Source organism: Rattus norvegicus, chromosome 2 (genome assembly GCF_021556685.1).
Source record: "Rattus norvegicus strain SHRSP/BbbUtx chromosome 2, alternate assembly SHRSP_T2T, whole genome shotgun sequence".
NCBI classification, from domain to species: domain Eukaryota; kingdom Metazoa; phylum Chordata; class Mammalia; order Rodentia; family Muridae; genus Rattus; species Rattus norvegicus.
The window spans coordinates 88,150,542-88,171,009 of record NC_141535.1 but is presented as its reverse complement, the minus strand read 5'-3'; the positions used below and the strand labels follow the sequence as shown (position 1 = coordinate 88,171,009).

At 39.1% G+C, this 20,468-nt stretch overlaps 1 protein-coding gene across 1 annotated transcript in view; it reads left to right on the top strand.

Moving 5' to 3' along the window:
* The first annotated feature begins 2,075 nt into the window (after nt 1–2,075).
* Nucleotides 2,076–20,468, top strand: part of Slc7a12 (solute carrier family 7 (cationic amino acid transporter, y+ system), member 12) — a 67,152-nt gene continuing 48,759 nt past the window's right edge. The window contains 1 exon segment of the mRNA NM_001011948.1: nt 2,076–2,825. Within this exon segment, the coding sequence (NP_001011948.1) occupies nt 2,159–2,825 (667 nt within the window). The 5' untranslated portion in view covers nt 2,076–2,158.

Below are 20,468 nucleotides of genomic sequence, written 5' to 3'. Positions count from 1 at the left end.
TTGCTTTCTTCAGAGCTGTTCTTTAAGATTAAATCACCCCTTCAATACTACATTCTACATTCTAAAGAAAAGCACTCCTAACCAACTCAGAGTTTCACTGCTGATTAATTGTGTTTAGTTTGGCAGAAGCCAGAACATCTGCTGACCAATTCACATTAGAATGGTGAGGGTTCTTTACAATTCAGTCAGGTATATAAATTGAGAGAAAGTAGGGAAGCTGTCATAATGTTTAACTCGTAGAAAAATGCACTCAGAATTCCAGGAACTAAGTTCAGGACATCAAGATGAGATGCATCATTTCTGGCAAGGACACGAAAGGCACAAAGGAAGTAAGAACACAGCTACATGACAGGCTTTTGCCACCAGGCCCATCTTGCTGCCCTTTATACCTCCTTATAAAAACCATTTCACATAGTTTACCTACTGAGTTGACTTTTGTTTCTCTCTCTCTCTCTCTCTCTCTCTCTCTCTCTCTCTCTCTCTCTCTCTCTCTGTGTGTGTGTGTGTGTGTGCGTGCGTGTGTGTGTGTGTGTGTGTGTGTGTTAATAAGATTTATAGATGTGTAGTAATAAGGGGCATAAGATGTTTCCTTATCCTTTGATGTTCTAGTATTAAAACTTTTGTTTATTCTCTGCCAATTACCTGACATGTATTGCCCAGCAATTAAACAAACTGTATCTAGCAGTGTTTTACCTCCAAAAGTATCTTTCCAAAGTACAGAAAATACTTTTCCTGACTAGCGTCAAGTAACTTTGCCATTAGCATATTTGATATTTTAAAAAATATTAACAGGATTGTTTTCTTCTCCCTCTCAAGTAGGATTGAAGCATTCTCACTTGGGCTCTTCTGCTCTGCTTGTTAACCTTCTTTAGTTCTGTAAATTGTATCCTAGCTATTCTTTACTTTTGGCTATTATCCACTTATTAATAAATACATATCATGCATGTCCTTTTGGGTCTGAATTACCTCAATCAGGATATATTCTACTTCCATCCACAGAAGGGGGGGACCTTGGTGAAAAAGGGAGGGAGAAGGGAAAAGGGGAGCAGAAAAATGGTATGGAGGAGGAAACGGGAGAAGCCCTGAGGGTAAGCAGAATGAGTGGAAATATGAAACTCTAGGAGGTAGGATGTGTGGAAACACTCTAGAAAGTACCAGAGACCCAGGAGATGAGAGACTCTCAGGACTCAAAGGGAGGGACCTTAGATGAAATGCCCAAGTGGGGAGAGGGAACTTGTAAAATAGACCTCCAGTAGAAAGACATCAAGTGGAGGGATGTAGTTGCCATCCCACAGTCAAAAATTCTGACCCAGAATTGTTTATGTCTAAAAGAACCACAGGGACAAATATGGAGAAGAGACTGAGGAAAAGGAGATCCAATGACCGGCCCAAATTGTGACCCATTTTATGGGAGGCTCCAAAGCTTGACACTATTACTGATGCTATGGTGTAATTACAGACAGGAGCCTAACATAGCTGCCCAACAAGCAGCTGATTGAGACAGGAACAGATATTTAAAACCAAGCATTGGAGTGAAATTTGGGACCCCTATGGTTGAATTATGGAAAGGCTGGAAGAAGCTGAGGAAGAGAGTGACCTCATTAAAAAAAACCCAGCAGTCTCAACTAACCTGAATCCCCAAGATCTCTTGGACACTGAACCACCAACCAGGCAGCATACACTACCTGGTCCAAGACTACGAGACACGTATACAGAAGAAGACTGCCCTGGTCTGGCTTCAGTGGGAGAAGATGTGCTTAACCTTTGAGAAATTTGACATCCCAGGGAGTGGGGAGGACTGTCAGGGGGCAAGGATGACATCTTCTTGAAGACAAGAGCCAGCAGATTGGGGTGAGGAGCTGTGGGAGGGTGGACAAGGAGAAGGGCAACAACTGAACTGTAAAAAAATAAAAGTAATAAAAGATTTTTACCAAGAAATCTGTTATTGTTTTAGAAAGAAGTCACAATTCCTCAGAATAACTCAGAAGTTAATTATTTTCAAACCCAAGTTAGGTTCAGATTTTAAAATCTTTTATAAAGAACAAATGCTTTATCAAAAGCAATACCCTGTTTGACAGGGTTTGACACAAATTGACAGAGAAGCATTATAAAGAAAAATTGTATTTTTCAGTATTTGAAAGAGCAAAAAGGCATAACCATGCAACTCTTGAGAGGACTTGGATTTTTCCATGTAAACATGTTCTTGTTTAGTGCCACCATTGGTACAGGGATTTTTGTGTCTCCTAAAGGAGTATTAAAATACTGCTCACTGAACATCCCTATCTTCTTAAGTATTTGGGCAGGCTGTGGCCTGCTGAGCATGATGAATGCTGTCTGTCTTGCAGAGATAGCAGCCACCTACCCTGTGAGTGGAGCATCTTACTATTTCCTCAAAAGAGCTCTTGGATCCTCTGTTGCTTTCCTCAGTATCTGGATTAAAATTTTTGCTTGTACTCTAGGCATCAGTGCTCAGTGCTTGCTAATAGCCAGTTCGCTAATCCAGTGTTTCTATTCGGAATGCCAAGCCCCAGAGCTACCAAAGAAATGTCTGGCTTTGGCTATTTTGTGGTCATTTGGAATTCTAAGTGCTAGAGGTATAAAACCAGTGGCTTGGTTTAATACTATCAGCAGTTTGATGAAGTTGAGTGTTCTTTGTCTCATTTCTCTAACTGGAATTGTGCTGCTAGTGATTGGCAAAAAGGAGAACGTGTCCAGGTTTGAGAAAGCATTGGAGGCTGAACTTCCTAATGTCTCACAGATTGCAGAAGCCATTCTCCAAGTGTACTATGCATATCTAGGATCATCATTCCTCATCGTCATAGCAGGTAAATCCATTCCTAAAACTCTCTGGCATTACATAGAAGGGTTTGTCAATAGAAGGTAAATCCATTCATAAAATAAGCATAGAACTTGGGGGAAAGGCTAATATGATTGTATCATGTTTTGTAGTGAAATTCAATCTTCTCTATAATGCTGTAATAATTGAAATACCCATGAATATTTATACATGTAGACTGTATAGACTTTACCTTTCTTCAAGTCATATCTTTGTATAAAACCACAGGGATGCTAAGAATTTTCAAGAGAATTGAGATAATGTTATATTCTCAATTTTATTTCAGGTAATCCTACCATCTTGAATTTAGTAATTATATAAAAAAGATATTAGTAAAGTTATATTTATAAAGTTATCACATGTCTCAGATTTTAATATACTTCGCCTCAACTTGGAAACTTTGTTTTCTTCCCAGAAATACCCACGCTCATACATGTTGTAGGTCACCATCTCTCTTAGTGTATTTACATTGGAAACTAAATTGTGCTTTCATTCATATATATACATATATATGCATATATATATATATGTCACTTTGATAGTAAAATAACAAATAAATTTTATTCCGTCATATATCTTATGGGACTTTATGTGGTTATACACTTACCTAAACATTTTTATCTGATACTTCTCACTACCGAGCAATTCAAGAGTCTGATATATTCATAGTAGAGAAAGTGGTATAATGAACATTTATGATGTCACAGTACTAAGAATTTGATAATTATTGCAAACCAATCTGTCTGAAATTTCTAAGTGATTTAAAGAACAGAATCTATTACATCTTATGTACATGTTAATTTCTTTTTCTTTTCTTATTGACAATAGATCTTCTCATCCTGATCACAGTTTCCATCCCTGCACTCTTCCAATCCCGTCCTTGTCTCTCCTCCTCCCCAAGTCCACTCAACCTGAATTTCCTTTCAGAAAAGATCAAGCTCCCAAGAGACAGCAAACAATCATACAAAAGTGTTTAATATACACAGTGATGAATCTCATTGTAGCATATTAATACTTATCTGTCTTAATTAGTGTTTTATATTGATTTGATAGAACAACCATGACCAAAAAGGCAAGTGGAGAAGAAAAGGGTTTATTTCACCTTACAGTTTATAGTTGATCATCCAGGAAGACAGGACAGAAGCCTGGAGACACAAACTGATGCAGAGACCAGGGAGGAATGCTGTTTACTAGCTTTTCCCTCACTGCTTGCTTAGCCTGCTTTCTTACACAATCCAAGGCTACCAACACAATAGAGGCACAACCCAGAATGATCTGTGCTCTCCCAAATCAGTTATTAATCAAGACAATGTGCCACACAGTTGTCTACAGGCCTAGTGGGAGTAATTTCTCAGTTAAGGTTTGTTCTTCTAAACTGACTAGCTTGTGTCCATTTGTCATAAAACTCAGCAGCAGAAGGGTCATTATATTCTAACATCAACTGGATCTCTCCCATCTAACTTTCTTCCATTCTCTCAGTCACACTTTGGCTGTTTCATCTTCTTCCTGATAGTTGTCCTCTGTTTTCTTTTTCTTTTCCATCTTTATTGTTTCTTATTTACATTTCAAGTGTTATTCCCTTTCCTGGTTTCCAGGCCAACATCCCCCTAACCCCTCCCCTCCCCTTCTATATGTGTGCTCCCCTCCACATCCTGTCCCCATACTGCCCTTCCCCCAAGAATAGCGCTCACAGGGGGTCCACACCTGACAGGACCAAGGGCTTCCCCTTCCACTGGTTTCCCTACTAGGCTATTCATTGCTACCTATGAATTTGGAGCCCAGGGTCAGTCCATTTATAATCTTTGGGTAGTGGCTTAGTACTTGGAAACTAAGGATGGTTGGCATTGTTGTTCATATGGGGTCTCAAGCCCCTAGAGCTCCTTCAGTCCTTTCTCTGATTCCTTCAACGGGAATAACATTCTCAGTTCAGTGGTTTAGTGATGGTATTCGCCTATGTATTTGCCATATTCTGGCTGTGTCTCTCAGAAGAGATCTACATCCGGTTCCTGTCAGCCTGCACTTCTTTGCTTCATCCATCTTATCTAGTTTGGTGGCTGTATATGTATGGGCCACATGTGGAGCAGGCTTTGAATGGGCATTCCTTCAGTCTCTGTTCTAAATTTTGCCTCCCTAAACCATCCTAAGGGTATTCTTGTTCCCCTTTTAAAGAAGGAGTGAAGCATTCACATTTTGGTCATCATTCTTGAGTTTCATGTGTTCTGTGCATATAGGGTAATTTGAGCATTTGGGCTAATGTCCACATATCAATGAGTGCATACAATGTGCGTTTTTCTGTCATAGGGTTAGCTCACTCAGGATGATATTTTCCAGTTCCATCCATTTGCCTATGAATTCCATGAAGTCATTGTTTTTGATAGCTGAGTAGTATTCCATTGTGTAAGTGTACCAAATTTCTGTATCCATTCCTCTGTTGAAGGGCATCTGGGTTCTTTCCAGCTTCTGGCTATTATAAATAAGGCGGCTATGAACATAGTGAAGCACATGTCTTTGATATATGTTGGGGAATCATTTGGGTATATGCCCAAGAGAGGTATAGCTGGGTCCTCAGGTAGTTGAATGTCCAATTTTCTGAGGAACCTCCAGATTGATTTCCGGAATAGCTGTACCAGTCTGCAATCCCACCAACAATGGAGGAGTGTTCCTCTTTCTCCACATCCTCGCCAGCATTTTTTGTCACCTGAGTTTTTTATCATAGCCATTCTCACTGGTGTGAGGTGAAATCTAAGAGTTCTTTTGATTTGCATTCCCCTTATGACTAAAGATGTTGAACATTTCTTTAGGTGTTTCTCAGTCATTCGGCATTCCTCAGCTGTGAATTCTTTGTTTAGCTCTGAACCCCATTTTTAATAGGGTTATTTGTCTCCCTGCGGTCTAACTTCTTGAGTTCTTTGTATATTTTGGATATAAGCCCTCTATCTGTTGTAGGATTGGTAAAGATCTTTTCCCAATCTGTTGGTTGTCGCTTTGTCCTAACAACAGTGTCCTTTGCCATACAGAAGCTTTGCAGTTTTATGAGATCCCATTTGTCGATTCTTGATCTTAGAGCATAAGCCATTGATGTTTTGTTCAGGAAATTTGTCCAGTGCCAATGTGTTCTGGGCTTCCCAGATTCTTCCCCACTTTTTTTTCTATCTGGTTTGATGTGGAGGTCCTTGATCCACTTGGACTTAAGCTTTGTACAGGGTGATAAGCATGGATCGATCTGCATTCTTCTACATGTTGACCTCCAGTTGAACTAGCACCATTTGCTAAAAATGCTATCTTTTTTCCATTGGATGGTTTTGGCTCCTTTGTCAAAAATCAAGTGACCATAGGTGTGTGGGTTCATTTCTGGATCTTCAATTCTGTTCCATTCTTCTATCTGTCTGTCTCTGTACCAATACCACGCAGTTTTTATCACTATTGCTCTGTAATACTACTTGAGTTCAGGGATAGTGATTCCCCCAGAAGTCCTTTTATTGTTGAGGATAGTTTTAGCTATCCTGGGTTTTTTGTTATTCCAGATGAATTTGAAAATTGTTCTAACTCTTTGAAGAAATGGATTGGTATTTTGATGGGGATTGCATTGAATCTGTAGATCACTTTTGGTAAAATGGACATTTTTTACTATATTAATCCTGCCAATCCATTAGTATGGGAGATCTTTCCATCTTCTGAGGTCTTCTTCAATTTTTTTCTTCAGAGGCTTGAAGTTCTTATCATACAGATCTTTCACTTGCTTCGTTAAAGTCACAGCGAGGTATCTTATATTATTTGGGACTATAATGAAGGGTATGGTTTCCCTAATTTCTCTCTCAGCTTGGTTCTCTTTTGTGTAGAGGAAGGCTACTGATTTTATTTGAGTTAATTTTATACCCTGCCCCTTTGCTGAAGGTGTTTATCAGATTCAGTGGTTCTCAGGTGGAACTTTTGGGATCACATAAATATACCATCATAGTATCTGCGAATAGTGATATTTTGACTTGTTCCTTTCTACTCGGTATCACTTTGATCTCCTTTTGTTATCTGATTGCTCTGGCTAGGAGTTCGAGAACTATATTGAATAAGTAGGGAGAGAGGGGGAAAACTTGTGTTCTCCCTGATTTTAGTGGGATTGCTTCAAGTTCTCTCCATTTAGTTTGATGTTACCTACTGGTATACTGTATATGGCTTTTACTATGTTTAGGTATGAGACTTGAATTCCTTTTTATTTCCAGGACTTTTATCATGAAGGGGTGTTGAATTTTGTCAAATGCTTTCTCAGCATCTAATGAACTGATCGTGTGGTTTTTATCTTTCACTTTGTTTATATAGTGGATTACCTTGATCGTTTTTCATATATTAAACCATCCCTGCATGCCTGGAATGAAGCCTACTTGATCATGATGGATGATTGCTTTGATGTGTTCCTGGATTCGGTTTGAAAGAATTTTATTGAGTATTTTTTCATCGATATTCATATGGAAAATTGGTCTGAAGTTCTCTTTCTCTCTTGTGTCTTTATGTGGTGTAAGTATAAGAGTATTTTTGGCTTCATAGAACCAGTTCAGTAGCGTTCCGTCCGTTTCAATTTTGTGGAATAGTTTGTACAGTATTGGTATGACGTCTTCTATGAAGGTCTCATAGAATTCTTTACTGAACCTATCTAGACCTGGGCTCTTTTTGGCTGAGAGACTTTTTATGACTGCTTCAATTCCTTTAGGAGTTATGGTGTTGTTTATATGGTTTGTTCCTGACTTAACTATGGTACCTGGTATCTGTCTAGGAAATGATCCATTTCCTCCAGATTTTCAAGTTTTGTTGAACATAGGCTTTTGTAATAGGACCTGATGTTTTTTTAACTTCCTCTGATTCTGTTGTTATCTCTCCCTTTTCATTTCTGATTTTGTTTTGTTTTTTTTTTATTTTTATTTTTTATTAACTTGAGTATTTCTTATATACATTTCGAGTGTTATTCCCTTTCCCGGTTTCCGGGCAAACATCCCCCTCCCCCCTCCCCTTCCTTATGGGTGTTCCCCTCCCAACCCTCCCCCCACTGCCGCCCTCCCCCCATAGACTAGTTCATTGGGGGTTCAGTCTTAGCAGGACCCAGGGCTTCCCCTTCCACTGGTGCTCTTACTAGGATATTCATTGCTACCTATGGGGTCAGAGTCCAGGGTCAGTCCATGTATAGTCTTTAGGTAGTGGCTTAGTCCCTGGAAGCTCTGGTTGCTTGGCATTGTTGTACTTTTGGGGTCTCGAGCCCCTTCAAGCTCTTCCAGTTCTTTCTCTGATTCCTTCAACGGGGGTTCTATTCTCAGTTCAGTGGTTTGCTGCTGGTATTCGCCTCTGTATTTGCTGTATTCTGGCTGTGTCTCTCAGGAGCGATCTACATCCGGCTCCTGTCGGTAGCACTTCTTTGCTTCATCCATCTTGTCTAATAGGGTGGCTGTATATGTATGGGCCACATGTGGGGCAGGCTCTGAATGGGTGTTCCTTCAGTCTCTGTTTTAATCTTTGCCTCTCCGTTCTCTGCCAAGTGTATTCTTTTTCCTCATTTAAAGAAGGAGTGAAGCATTCACATTTTGATCATCCGTCTTGAGTTTCGTTTGTTCTAGGGATCTAGGGTAATTCAAGCATTTGGGCTAATAGCCACTTATCAATGAGTGCATACCATGTATGTCTTTCTGTGATTGGGTTAGCTCACTCAGGATGATATTTTCCAGTTCCAACCATTTGCCTATGAATTTCATAAACTCGTTGTTTTTGATAGCTGAGTAATATTCCATTGTGTAGATGTACCACATTTTCTGTATCCATTCCTCTGTTGAAGGGCATCTGGGTTCTTTCCATTTTCTGGCTATTATAAATAAGGCTGCGATGAACATAGTGGAGCACGTGTCTCTTGTATATGTTGAGGCATCTTTTGGGTATATGCCCAAGAGAGGTATAGCTGGATCCTCAGGCAGTTCAATGTCCAATTTTCTGAGGAACCTCCAGACTGATTTCCAGAATGGTTTTACCAGTCTGCAATCCCACCAACAATGGAGGAGTGTTCCTCTTTCTCCACATCCTCGCCAGCATCTGCTGTCACCTGAGTTTTTGATCTTAGCCAATCGCACTGGTGTGAGGTGAAATCTCAGGGTTGTTTTGATTTGCATTTCCCTTATGACTAAAGATGTTGAACATTTCTTTAGGTGTTTCTCAGCCATTCAGCATTCCTCAGCTGTGAATTCTTTGTTTAGCTCTGAACCCCATTTTTTAATAGGGTTATTTGTTTCCCTGCGGTCTAACTTCTTGAGTTCTTTGTATATTTTGGATATAAGGCCTCTATCTGTTGTAGGATTGGTAAAGATCTTTTCCCAATCTGTTGGTTGCCGTTTTGTCCTAACCACAGTGTCCTTTGCCTTACAGAAGGTTTGCAGTTTTATGAGATCCCATTTGTCGATTCTTGATCTTAGAGCATAAGCCATTGGTGTTTTGTTCAGAAAATTTTTTCCAGTGCCCATGTGTTCCAGATGCTTCCCTAGTTTTCTTCTATTAGTTTGAGTGTGTCTGGTTTGATGTGGAGGTCCTTGATCCACTTGGACTTAAGCTTTGTACAGGGTGATAAGCATGGATCGATCTGCATTCTTCTACATGTTGCCCTCCAGTTGAACCAGCACCATTTGCTGAAAATGCTATCTTTTTTCCATTGGATGGTTTTGGCTCCTTTGTCAAAAATCAAGTGACCATAGGTGTGTGGGTTCATTTCTGGTTCTTCAATTCTATTCCATTGGTCTATCTGTCTGTCTCTGTACCAATACCATGCAGTTTTTATCACTATTGTTCTGTAATACTGCTTGAGTTCAGGGATAGTGATTCCCCCTGAAGTCCTTTTATTGTTGAGGATAGCTTTAGCTATCCTGGGTTTTTTGTTATTCCAGATGAATTTGCAAATTCTTCTGTCTAACTCTTTGAAGAATTGGATTGGTATTTTGATGGGGATTGCATTGAATCTGTAGATTGCTTTTGGTAAAATGGCCATTTTTACCATATTAATCCTGCCAATCCATGAGCATGGGAGATCTTTCCATCTTCTGAGGTCTTCTTCAATTTCTTTCCTCAGTGTCTTGAAGTTCTTATTGTACAGATCTTTTACTTGCTTGGTTAAAGTCACACCGAGGTACTTTATATTATTTGGGTCTATTATGAAGGGTGTCGTTTCCCTAATTTCTTTCTCGGCTTGTTTCTCTTTTGTATAGAGGAAGGCAACTGATTTATTTGAGTTAATTTTATACCCAGCCACATTGCTGAAGTTGTTTATCAGCTTTAGTAGTTCTCTGGTGGAACTTTTGGGATCACTTAAATATACTATCATGTCATCTGCAAATAGTGATATTTTGACCTCTTCTTTTCCGATCTGTATCCCTTTGATCTCCTTTTGTTGTCTGATTGCTCTGGCTAGAACTTCAAGAACTATATTGAATAAGTAGGGAGAGAGTGGGCAGCCTTGTCTAGTCCCTGATTTTAGTGGGATTGCTTCAAGTTTCTCTCCATTTAGTTTAATGTTAGCAACTGGTTTGCTGTATATGGCTTTTACTATGTTTAGGTATGGGCCTTGAATTCCTATTCTTTCCAGGACTTTTATCATGAAGGGGTGTTGAATTTTGTCAAATGCTTTCTCAGCATCTAATGAAATGATCATGTGGTTCTGTTCTTTCAGTTTGTTTATATAATGGATCACGTTGATGGTTTTCCGTATATTAAACCATCCCTGCATGCCTGGGATGAAGCCAACTTGATCATGGTGGATGATTGTTTTGATGTGCACTTGGATTCGGTTTGCCAGAATTTTATTGAGTATTTTTGCGTCGATATTCATAAGGGAAATTGGTCTGAAGTTCTCTTTCTTTGTTGTGTCTTTGTGTGGTTTAGGTATAAGAGTAATTGTGGCTTCGTAGAAGGAATTCGGTAGGGCTCCATCTGTTTCAATTTTGTGGAATAGTTTGGATAATATTGGTATGAGGTCTTCTATGAAGGTTTGATAGAATTCTGCACTAAACCTGTCTGGACCTGGGCTCTTTTTGGTTGGAAGACCTTTAATGACTGCTTCTATTTCCTTAGGAGTTATGGGGTTGTTTAACTGGTTTATCTGTTCCTGATTTAACTTCGATACCTGGTATCTGTCTAGGAAATTGTCCATTTCCTGAAGATTTTCAAATTTTGTTGAATATAGGTTTTTATAGTAAGAGCTGATGATTTTTTGAATTTCCTCTGAATCTGTAGTTATGTCTCCCTTTTCATTTCTGATTTTGTTAATTTGGACGCACTCTCTGTGTCCTCTTGTTAGTCTGGCTAAGGGTTTATCTATCTTGTTGATTTTCTCAAAGAACCAACTTTTGGTTCTGTTGATTCTTTCTATGGTCCTTTTTGTTTCTACTTGGTTGATTTCAGCTCTGAGTTTGATTATTTCCTGCCTTCTACTCCTCCTGGGTGTATTTGCTTCTTTTTGTTCTAGAGCTTTTAGGTGTGCTGTCAAGCTGCTGACATATGCTCTTTCCTGTTTCTTTCTGCAGGCACTCGGCGCTATGAGTTTTCCTCTTAGCACAGCTTTCATTGTGTCCCATAAGTTTGAGTATGTTGTATCTTCATTTTCATTAAATTCTAAAAAGTTTTTAATTTCTTTCTTTATTTCTTCCTTGACCAGGTTATCATTGAGTAGAGCATTGTTCAATTTCCACGTATATGTGGGCATTCTTCCCTTATTGTTATTGAAGACCAGTTTTAGGCCGTGGTGGTCCGATAGCACGCATGGGATTATTTCTATCTTTCTGTACCTGTTGAGGCCCGTTTTTTGACCAATTATATGGTCAATTTTGGAGAAAGTACCATGAGGAGCTGAGAAGAAGGTATATCCTTTTGCTTTAGGATAGAATGTTCTATAAATATCCGTTAAGTCCATTTGGCTCATGACTTCTCTTAGTCTGTCGACATCACTGTTTAATTTCTGTTTCCATGATCTGTCCATTGATGAGAGTGGGGTGTTGAAATCTTCCACTATTATTGTGTGAGGTGCAATGTGTGTTTTGAGCTTTAGTAAGGTTTCTTTTACGTATGTAGGTGCCCTTGTATTTGGGGCATAGATATTTAGGATTGAGAGTTCATCTTGGTGGATTTTTTCTTTGATGAATATGAAGTGTCCTTCCTTATCTTTTTTGATGACTTTTAGTTGGAAATTGATTTTATTTGATATTAGAATGGCTACTCCAGCTTGCTTCTTCTGACCATTTGCTTGGAAAGTTGTTTTCCAGCCTTTCACTCTGAGGTAGTGTCTGTCTTTGTCTCTGAGGTGTGTTTCCTGTAGGCAGCAGAATGCAGGGTCCTCGTTGCGTATCCAGTTTGTTAATCTATGTCTTTTTATTGGGGAATTGAGGCCATTGATATTGAGAGATATTAAGGAATAGTGATTATTGTTTCCCTTTATATTCATATTTGGATGTGAGGTTATGTTTGTGTGCTTTCATTCTCTTTGTTTTGTTGCCAAGACGATTAGTTTTTTGCTTCTTCTAGGGTATAGCTTGCCTCCTTATGTTGGGCTTTACCATTTATTATCCTTTGTAGTGCTGGATTTGTAGAAAGATATTGTGTAAATTTGGTTTTGTCATGGAATATCTTGGTTTCTCCATCAATGTTAATTGAGAGTTTTGCTGGATACAGTAACCTGGGCTGGCATTTGTGTTCTCTTAGGGTCTGTATGACATCAGTCCAGGATCTTCTGGCCTTCATAGTTTCTGGCGAGAAGTCTGGTGTGATTCTGATAGGTCTCCCTTTATATGTTACTTGACCTTTTTCCCTTACTGCTTTTAATATTCTTTCTTTATTTTGTGCGTTTGGTGTTTTGACAATTATGTGATGGGAGGTGTTTCTTTTCTGGTCCAATCTATTTGGAGTTCTGGAGGCTTCTTGTATGCCTATGGGTATCTCTTTTTTTAGGTTAGGGAAGTTTTCTTCTATGATTTTGTTGAAGATATTTACTGGTCCTTTGAGCTGGGAGTCTTCACTCTCTTCTATACCTATTATCCTTAGGTTTGGTCTTCTCATTGAGTCCTGGATTTCCTGTATGTTTTGGACCAGTAGCTTTTTCTGCTTTACATTATCTTTGACAGTTGAGTCAATGATTTCTATGGAATCTTCTGCTCCTGAGATTCTCTCTTCCATCTCTTGTATTCTGTTGGTGAAGCTTGTATCTACAGCTCCTTGTCTCTTCTTTTGGTTTTCTATATCCAGGGTTGTTTCCATGTGTTCTTTCTTGATTGCTTCTATTTCCATTTTTAATTCCTTCAACTGTTTGATTGTGTTTTCCTGGAATTCTTTCAGGAATTTTTGCGATTCCTCTCTGTAGGCTTCTACTTGTTTATTAATGTTTTCCGGTGTTTCCCTAAGTGTGTTCATGTCTTTCTTGAAGTCCTCCAGCATCATGATCAAATATGATTTTGAAACTAGATCTTGCTTTTCTGATGTGTTTGGATATTCCATGTTTGTTTTGGTGGGAGAATTGGGCTCTGATGATGGCATGTAGTCTTGGTTTCTGTTGCTTGGGTTCCTGCGCTTGCCTCTCGCCATCAGATTATCTCTAGTGTTACTTTGTTCTGCTATTTCTGACAGTGGCTAGACTGTCCTATACGCCTGTGTGTCAGGAGTGCTGTAGACCTGTTTTCCTCTCTTTCAGTCAGTTATGGGGACAGTGTGTTCTGCTTTCGGGCCTGTAGTTTTTCCTCTCTACAGGTCTTCAGCTGTTCCTGTGGGCCTGTGTCTTGAGTTCACCAGGCAGCTTTCTTGCAGCAGGAAATTTGGTCTTACCTGTGGTCCCAAGGCTCAGGTTCGCTCGTGGGGTGCTGCCCAGGGGCTCTCTGCAGCGGCAGCAACCAGGAAGACCTGTGCCGCCCCTTCCGGGAGCTTCAGTGCACCAGGGTTCCAGATGGTCTTTGGCTTTTTCCTCTGGCGTCCGAGATGTGTGTGCAGGGAGCAGTCTCTTCTGGTTTCCCAGGCTTGTCTGCCTCTCTGAAGGTTTAGCTCTCCCTCCCACGGGATTTGGGTGCAGAGAACTGTTTATCCGGTCTGTTTCCTTCAGGGTCCGGTGGTGTCTCAGGCAGGGGTCCTGCCGCTCCTGGGCCCTCCCCCACGGGAGCCCAGAGGCCTTATACAGTTTCCTCTTGGGCCAGGGATGTGGGCAGGGGTGAGCAGTGTTGGTGGTCTCTTCCGCTCTGCAGCCTCAGGAGTGCCCACCTGACCAGGCGGTTGGGTCTCTCTCTCACCGGGTCTTGGAGCAGAGAGCTGCTGCGGGCCGGGATCCGCGGGTGTGGGACTTCCGGTAAACACAGAATGTGCCCGGTCCTAGAGAAATTCTGCTTCCGTGTGTCCCAAGCTCACCAGGCAGCTTTCTTGCAGCAGAAAATTTGGTCTTACCTGTGGTCCCGAAGCTCAGGTTCACTCGTGGGGTGCTGCCCAGGGGCTCTCTGCAGCGGCAGCCGATTTTGTTAATTTGGACACACTGTGTCGTCTTGTCTGGCTAAGGGTTTATCTATCTTGTTGACTTTCTCAAAGAACCAGCATTTGCTTCTTTTTTGTATAAAAAAAAACCAGCATTGCTTGATTTTTTGTATAGTTCTTTCTGTTTCTACTTGGTTGATTTCAGTTCAGTTTGATTATTTTCTGTCTTCTACTCCTCCTGGGTGTATTTGCTCCTTTTTGTTCTAGAACTTTTAGGTCTACTGTTAAACTACTGATATAGCTCTCTCGTGTTTCTTTCTGTAGGCACTCAGAGCTATGAGTTTTCCTCCTAGCACAGCTTTCATTGTTTCCCATAAGTTTGGGTTGAAACCTTCAGTTTTATTAAATTCTAAGAAGTCTTTAATTTCTTCCTTTATTTCTCCCTTCAATAGGTTATCATTCAGTGCAGCATTGTTCAACTTCCATGTATATGTGGGCTTTCTTTCCTTATTGTTATTGAAGACCAGTTTTAGCACATGGTCATATGATAGGATGCATGGGATTATTTCTATCTTTCTGTATCTGTTGAGTCCTCTTTTGTGCCTGATTATATGGTCAATTGTGGAGAAATTACCATGAGTTGGTGAGAAGAAGGTATAACCTTTTCTTTTAGGATAGAATGTTCTATAAATATCTGTTAAGTCCTTTTGGTCTATAACTTCTGTTAGTCTGTCTATGTCTCTGTTTAATTTCTGTTTCCATGATCTGTCCATTGATGAGAGTGGGGTGTTGAAATCTCCTACTATTATTTTGTAGGGTGCAATGTGTGCTTTGAGCTTGAGTAATGTTTCTTTTATGTATGTCAGTTCCCTTGTATTTGGAGCATAGATATTTAGGATTCAGAGTTCATCTGGGTGGATTTTTCCTTTGATGAATATGAAGTGTCCTTCTTTATCTTTTTTGCTGACTTTTGGTTGAAAATCGATTTTATTTGACATTAGAGTGGCTACTCCAGCTTGCTTCTTCAGACCATTTGCTTGGAAAGTTTTTTTCCAGCCTTTTACTCTGAGGTAGTGTCTGTCTTTGTCTCTGAGGTGTGTTTCCTGTAGGCAGCAAAATGCTGGGTCCTCTTTACATATCCAGTTTGTTAATCTGTGTCTTTTATTAGGGAATTAAGCCCATTGTTGTTGAGAGATATTAAGCAATACTGATGTTTGCTTCCTGTTATCTTCCTATTTGGAGGTGAGATTATGTTTCTGTGCTTGTCTTCTCTTTGCTTTCTTGCAAAACAATTAGTTTCTTGCATTTTCTAGGGTGTGGCTTGCCTCCTTATGTTGGGCTTTACAATTTATTATCCTTCATAGGGTTGGATTTGTAGAAAGATATCTTGTAAATTTGGTTTTGTCATGGAATATCTTGGTTAATCCAACTATGTTAACTGAGAGTTTTGTAGGATACAGTAACATGTGCTGGCATTTGTATTCTCTTAGGGTCTGTATAACATCTGTCCAGGATCTTATGGCTTTCATAGTGTCTGGTGAGAAGTCTGGTGTGATTATGATAGGTCTGCCTTTATATGTTACTTGACCTTTTTCCCTTACTGCTTTTAATATTCTTTCTTTGTTTTGTGCATTTGGTGTTTTGACCATTATGTGACAGGAGGAGTTTCTTTTCTGGTGCAATCTATTTGGAGTTCTGTAGGCTTCTTGTGTGTTTATGGGCATCTCTTTTTTAGGTTAGGGAAGTTTTCTTCTATGATTTTGTTGAAGATATTTACTGGTCCTTTGATTTGGGAGTCTTCATTCTCTTCTATACCTATTATCTTTAGGTTTGATCTTCTCATTGTGTCCTGGATGTTCTGTATGTTTTGGGCCAGTAACATTTTCTGTTTTACACTATCTTTGACATTTGTCGATGATTTCTATGGAATCTTCTGCTCCTGAGAATTTCTCTTCTATCCCTTGCATTCTGTTGGTGATGCTTGTATCTACGGCTCCCTGTCTCTTCCTTTGGTTTTCTATATCCAGGGTTGTCTCCCTTTGTGATTTCTTTTTCCATTTTCAATTGTGTTTCTATTTCCATTTTCAATTCCTTCACCTGTTTGATTGTGTTTTCCTATAATTCTTTCAGAGATATTTGTTTCCCCTCTAAGGGCTTCTACTTGTTTACTTGTGTTTTCCTGTATTTCTCTAAGGGAGTTCTTTATGTCTTTCTTAAAGTTCTCCATCATCATAATCAAATGTGATTTTAAATCTACATCTTGCTTTTCCGGTGTGTTTGGATATTCAGTGTTCGCTTTGGTGGGAGAATTGGGCTCTAATGATCCCATGTAGTCTGGGTTTCTTTTGCTTGGGTTCCTGTGCTTGCCTCTTGCCATCAGGTTGTCTCTGGTGTTTCCTTGTTCTGCTATTTCTGACAGTGGCTAAACCGTTCTATAGGCCTGTGTGTCGGGAAAGCTATAGACCTGCTTTCCTGTTGTCTTTCAACCAGTTATGGGAACAGAGTGTTCTGCTTTCAGGCATGTAGTCGTTCCTGTCCACTGACTTTGAGCTCTTCCTCTGGGCGTGTGTCCTGAGTCTACCAAGCAGGTCACGTGGAACAGAAAAGTTGGTCTTACCTCTGGTCTCAGGCCTGAAGTCGCTCCTCAGGGCAAGGTTTCAGCTCTCCATGAGGACAGCGACCAGAAGGGCCTGCCCCTACTTCTGGGTCCCTGTGCACATGCGGCCATGATGGTGCTAAGTGTTTTCCTCTAAAGTCAGAAATGTGGGCAGAGAGTAGTCTCCTCTGGTTTCCCAGGTCTGTCTGCCCCTCTGAAGGTCTAGCTCTCCCTCCCATGGGATTTGGGTGCAGGGAGCTGTTTGACTGGGTCCTTTCACATCCGGGCGCAGTCTGGACCACAGGACTCCTGCAACTTTACTGCTGTCCTTCTGTTTTCTTATCACATGTATTCTGTTACCCTTTTCATTCCCCTTCCTCGGCATGCTTCCACTTTTCTCATGAACATGTTTCTAGTTTTATGACCTACAGAAACATATATATTACACAATTTTATTTTTTATGTTTCATTGAAGCTGAATTATCTCAATTTTACCTACTATTTCCTCCTCCAGATATGCTCCCCCAAAACCTTCAAATATCTTCTCAGACTCTTGAAATTGATACCCTCTTTTTCTTTCATTATTATCTTTTATACAAACACACATATAAATACAAGCTGCTGAATTTGTTTCTATCATTTATATGTATATGGGTTCATTATATAGTAGACAACCAGTAAGTTAGATTATTACTGACAGAGTAATTCTCCTTCTCCAAACAGTCATTGGTTGCTTATAGTTCTTTGCCTAGAGGGAGACCATGAGAATTTTACCCACCTCACTTTAATATAGTCATGGAGACTATAATTGTTCCAGTATATTTAGTCAGTAATTTCTAAGAGCAAATGTTTCAAAGCACATCTCCTATTATTCTAATTTCTACTATCTCTACATTCCCTCTTTCCCCATGTTGGCCAAGATATAGACATATGAGCTACAATTTAGATGTAGTCATTGGGTCTGAGCACCCCATAACCTATTTGTCTCTGTCCATTAATTCACTGCCTTGAATGTTTTAGCTACCAAGAATGGCTTCTTCCTATTGAGTGACCCTTAAGTCCAACTGTACTTTAATTATCTGTTGCCATTGACCTGATTATAAGTATCACTGCTAGTGGATATTGGCATATTAAGTAGATGTTGCATGTTTAATTTCTTTCTTCCTTCGTTTGTTGCACCATGTTTTCTAGAATCATGGAACATAGACTGTAGGACAAAGGCTTCTGGGCCAGCCCCATCTTGAATTATCTGAGACATGTGTTTTAAGTATGTACATTGTAATATCTTCTTCTGCAATAAGGGTCCACACTCAATGCCTGAGAGACAGTCAAAGACTATATCAATAACCTATATTGGTTTTGGGGGGCCAATGGCATTACTCTGAATGAACCGCAAAGGGTGGTTACTTTGTCTGTTACTAGGGTTTTTGTAGTCTGTTTCCTGTGGGAAGTACTGTCAGCCCAAGTGGCTTATTTTCTTTTAAAATATATCTAATATATATCTATTACATATAATTTTAGAAAAATCTGAAGTAATATGATTCCTTGAACTTTATCAAACTACCTTGTCATGTTTCACTTCTATACCTCTGTATTGACATCCTTCTCTTCTCCCAATTCAGAATACCCTTTCAGTTATTGTATTTGCGATTTCCTACCACTATATCAGGCTATTTCCCTCTCAACCTCCTTTCCAATATGGTCACTTTATGTTTCCTAAAAAGGATCTAAGAAACATAGGTGAGAGATAACATGCAGTGATACTTCTCTTTTGGGATCCGTGTTACCTTACTCGGTATAATCTTTTCTAGGTCCATTGATTTACCTAAAATTTTTGTGATTTCACTTTTACTTACATGGGAATAGTATCCCACTGTTTAGACTACCATATTTTCATTATCCATTTGTCTACTGAAGGGCACTTAAAATGGTTATATACGGGCAGAAGAATGGAATTAGAATGATATTCATCACCCTGCACAAAAGAAAGAGATCCAAGTGGATTAAAGGCCTCAGTTTGAAAATGTAAACATAAAACTTCTAGTAGAAAATGTAGGCTATACTCTAAAATATACAGGTGTAAGAAAACCCTTTTTAAAGAGGACTTTACTTGTCAAGTACTTAATTGCCACAATAAATAGCTGGGGCCTCAGAAAACTAAAATATTTTCTTTTTTGTTTTTATTAGCTTGAGTATTTCTTATATACATTTCGAGTGTTATTCCCTTTCCCGGTTTCTGGGCAAAATGGTTATATTCGGGCAGAAGAATGGAATTAGAACGATATTCATCACCCTGCACCAAAAAAAATAAAATAAAATAAAATAAAATAAATAAATAGAAAGAGAGATCCAAGTGGATTAAAGGCCTCAGTTTGAAAATGTAAACATCAAACTTCTAGTAGAAAATGTAGGCTGTACTCTAAAATATACAGGTGGACTTTACTTGTCAAGGACTTAATTGCCACAATAAATAGCTGGGGCCTCAGAAAACTAAAATATTTTCTTTACACCTAAAAAAACAATCAACCAAGCTTGGAAGAAACTCACAGAAAGTGACAAAATTTTGCTAATCCATATCTGACAAAGGATTAATATCCACAATAACAAAGGACTCAAGGAATAAAGTCAAGGACACAAAGGACCTAATTATAAATAAGATAGGAATCTAAAAGGAGAGTTTTTAATAAAAGAAATAAAAAGGCTAGGAAATCTCAAAAATCTTTATCATCCTTAGCAATTAAGGAAATGCAAAATTTAAAACTTTGAAATTTCATCTCACCCCAGTGAAAATGGGAAAGTTTAACAAAACAACTGACAAAAAATTCTGGTGAAGTTGTGTAGAAAGCTGACATATAGATCACCTTGGTGGGTGTGCAAATTTGATTTCACATAGAAAACAGCATGGAAAATCTACAAAAACCTAAAATTAAACCTAGTATATGACCCAGCTATTACATTTCTTCGCATATGTCCAAAGGATAAGAGAGCTTATTTCATGGTGTTTGCTCAGCATTGTTTGAGGCCACCCTCTTCAAGATAGCAAGTAAATGGAAATACCATAAATTGCCTTTAACATATAAATAGAAACGTAAAATGTGGTCACTTCTTTTCTTGGTGATAGTCATTCTTTTTGGTATGAGGTAAAATCTAAAAATAATTTTGATTCATATTTTTCATAGGGCTAAGTATATGAAAACTCGTCCAATCTTTTATTGTATTTTTTTTGAGAACATCTTATTCAGTTCATTAGCCTGTTTATTATTAAATTTGGCGTTTGGATGCTCAATTGTTGCTATTCTTCATATATCTTAGGTTCTAACACTTTATCTACATGGCTGCTGAAATTTTTGTTCCATTGGTGTGCTTTCTCCTCACATTTGTGAGAATTCCGTTAGCTATACATAAGCTTTTGCATTACATATACTCATATTTGTCAACTATTGATACTATTTACTATAGTACCAGGATTCTTTGAAAAAGTTCTTGTCTATAACTCTATTTTGAAGAGTTTTATTTGTGCTTTCCTCTAACATTTCACTTAGGGTTCTGTGATGAATCGAGTAAAAATGGCCCCCATAGGCTCAT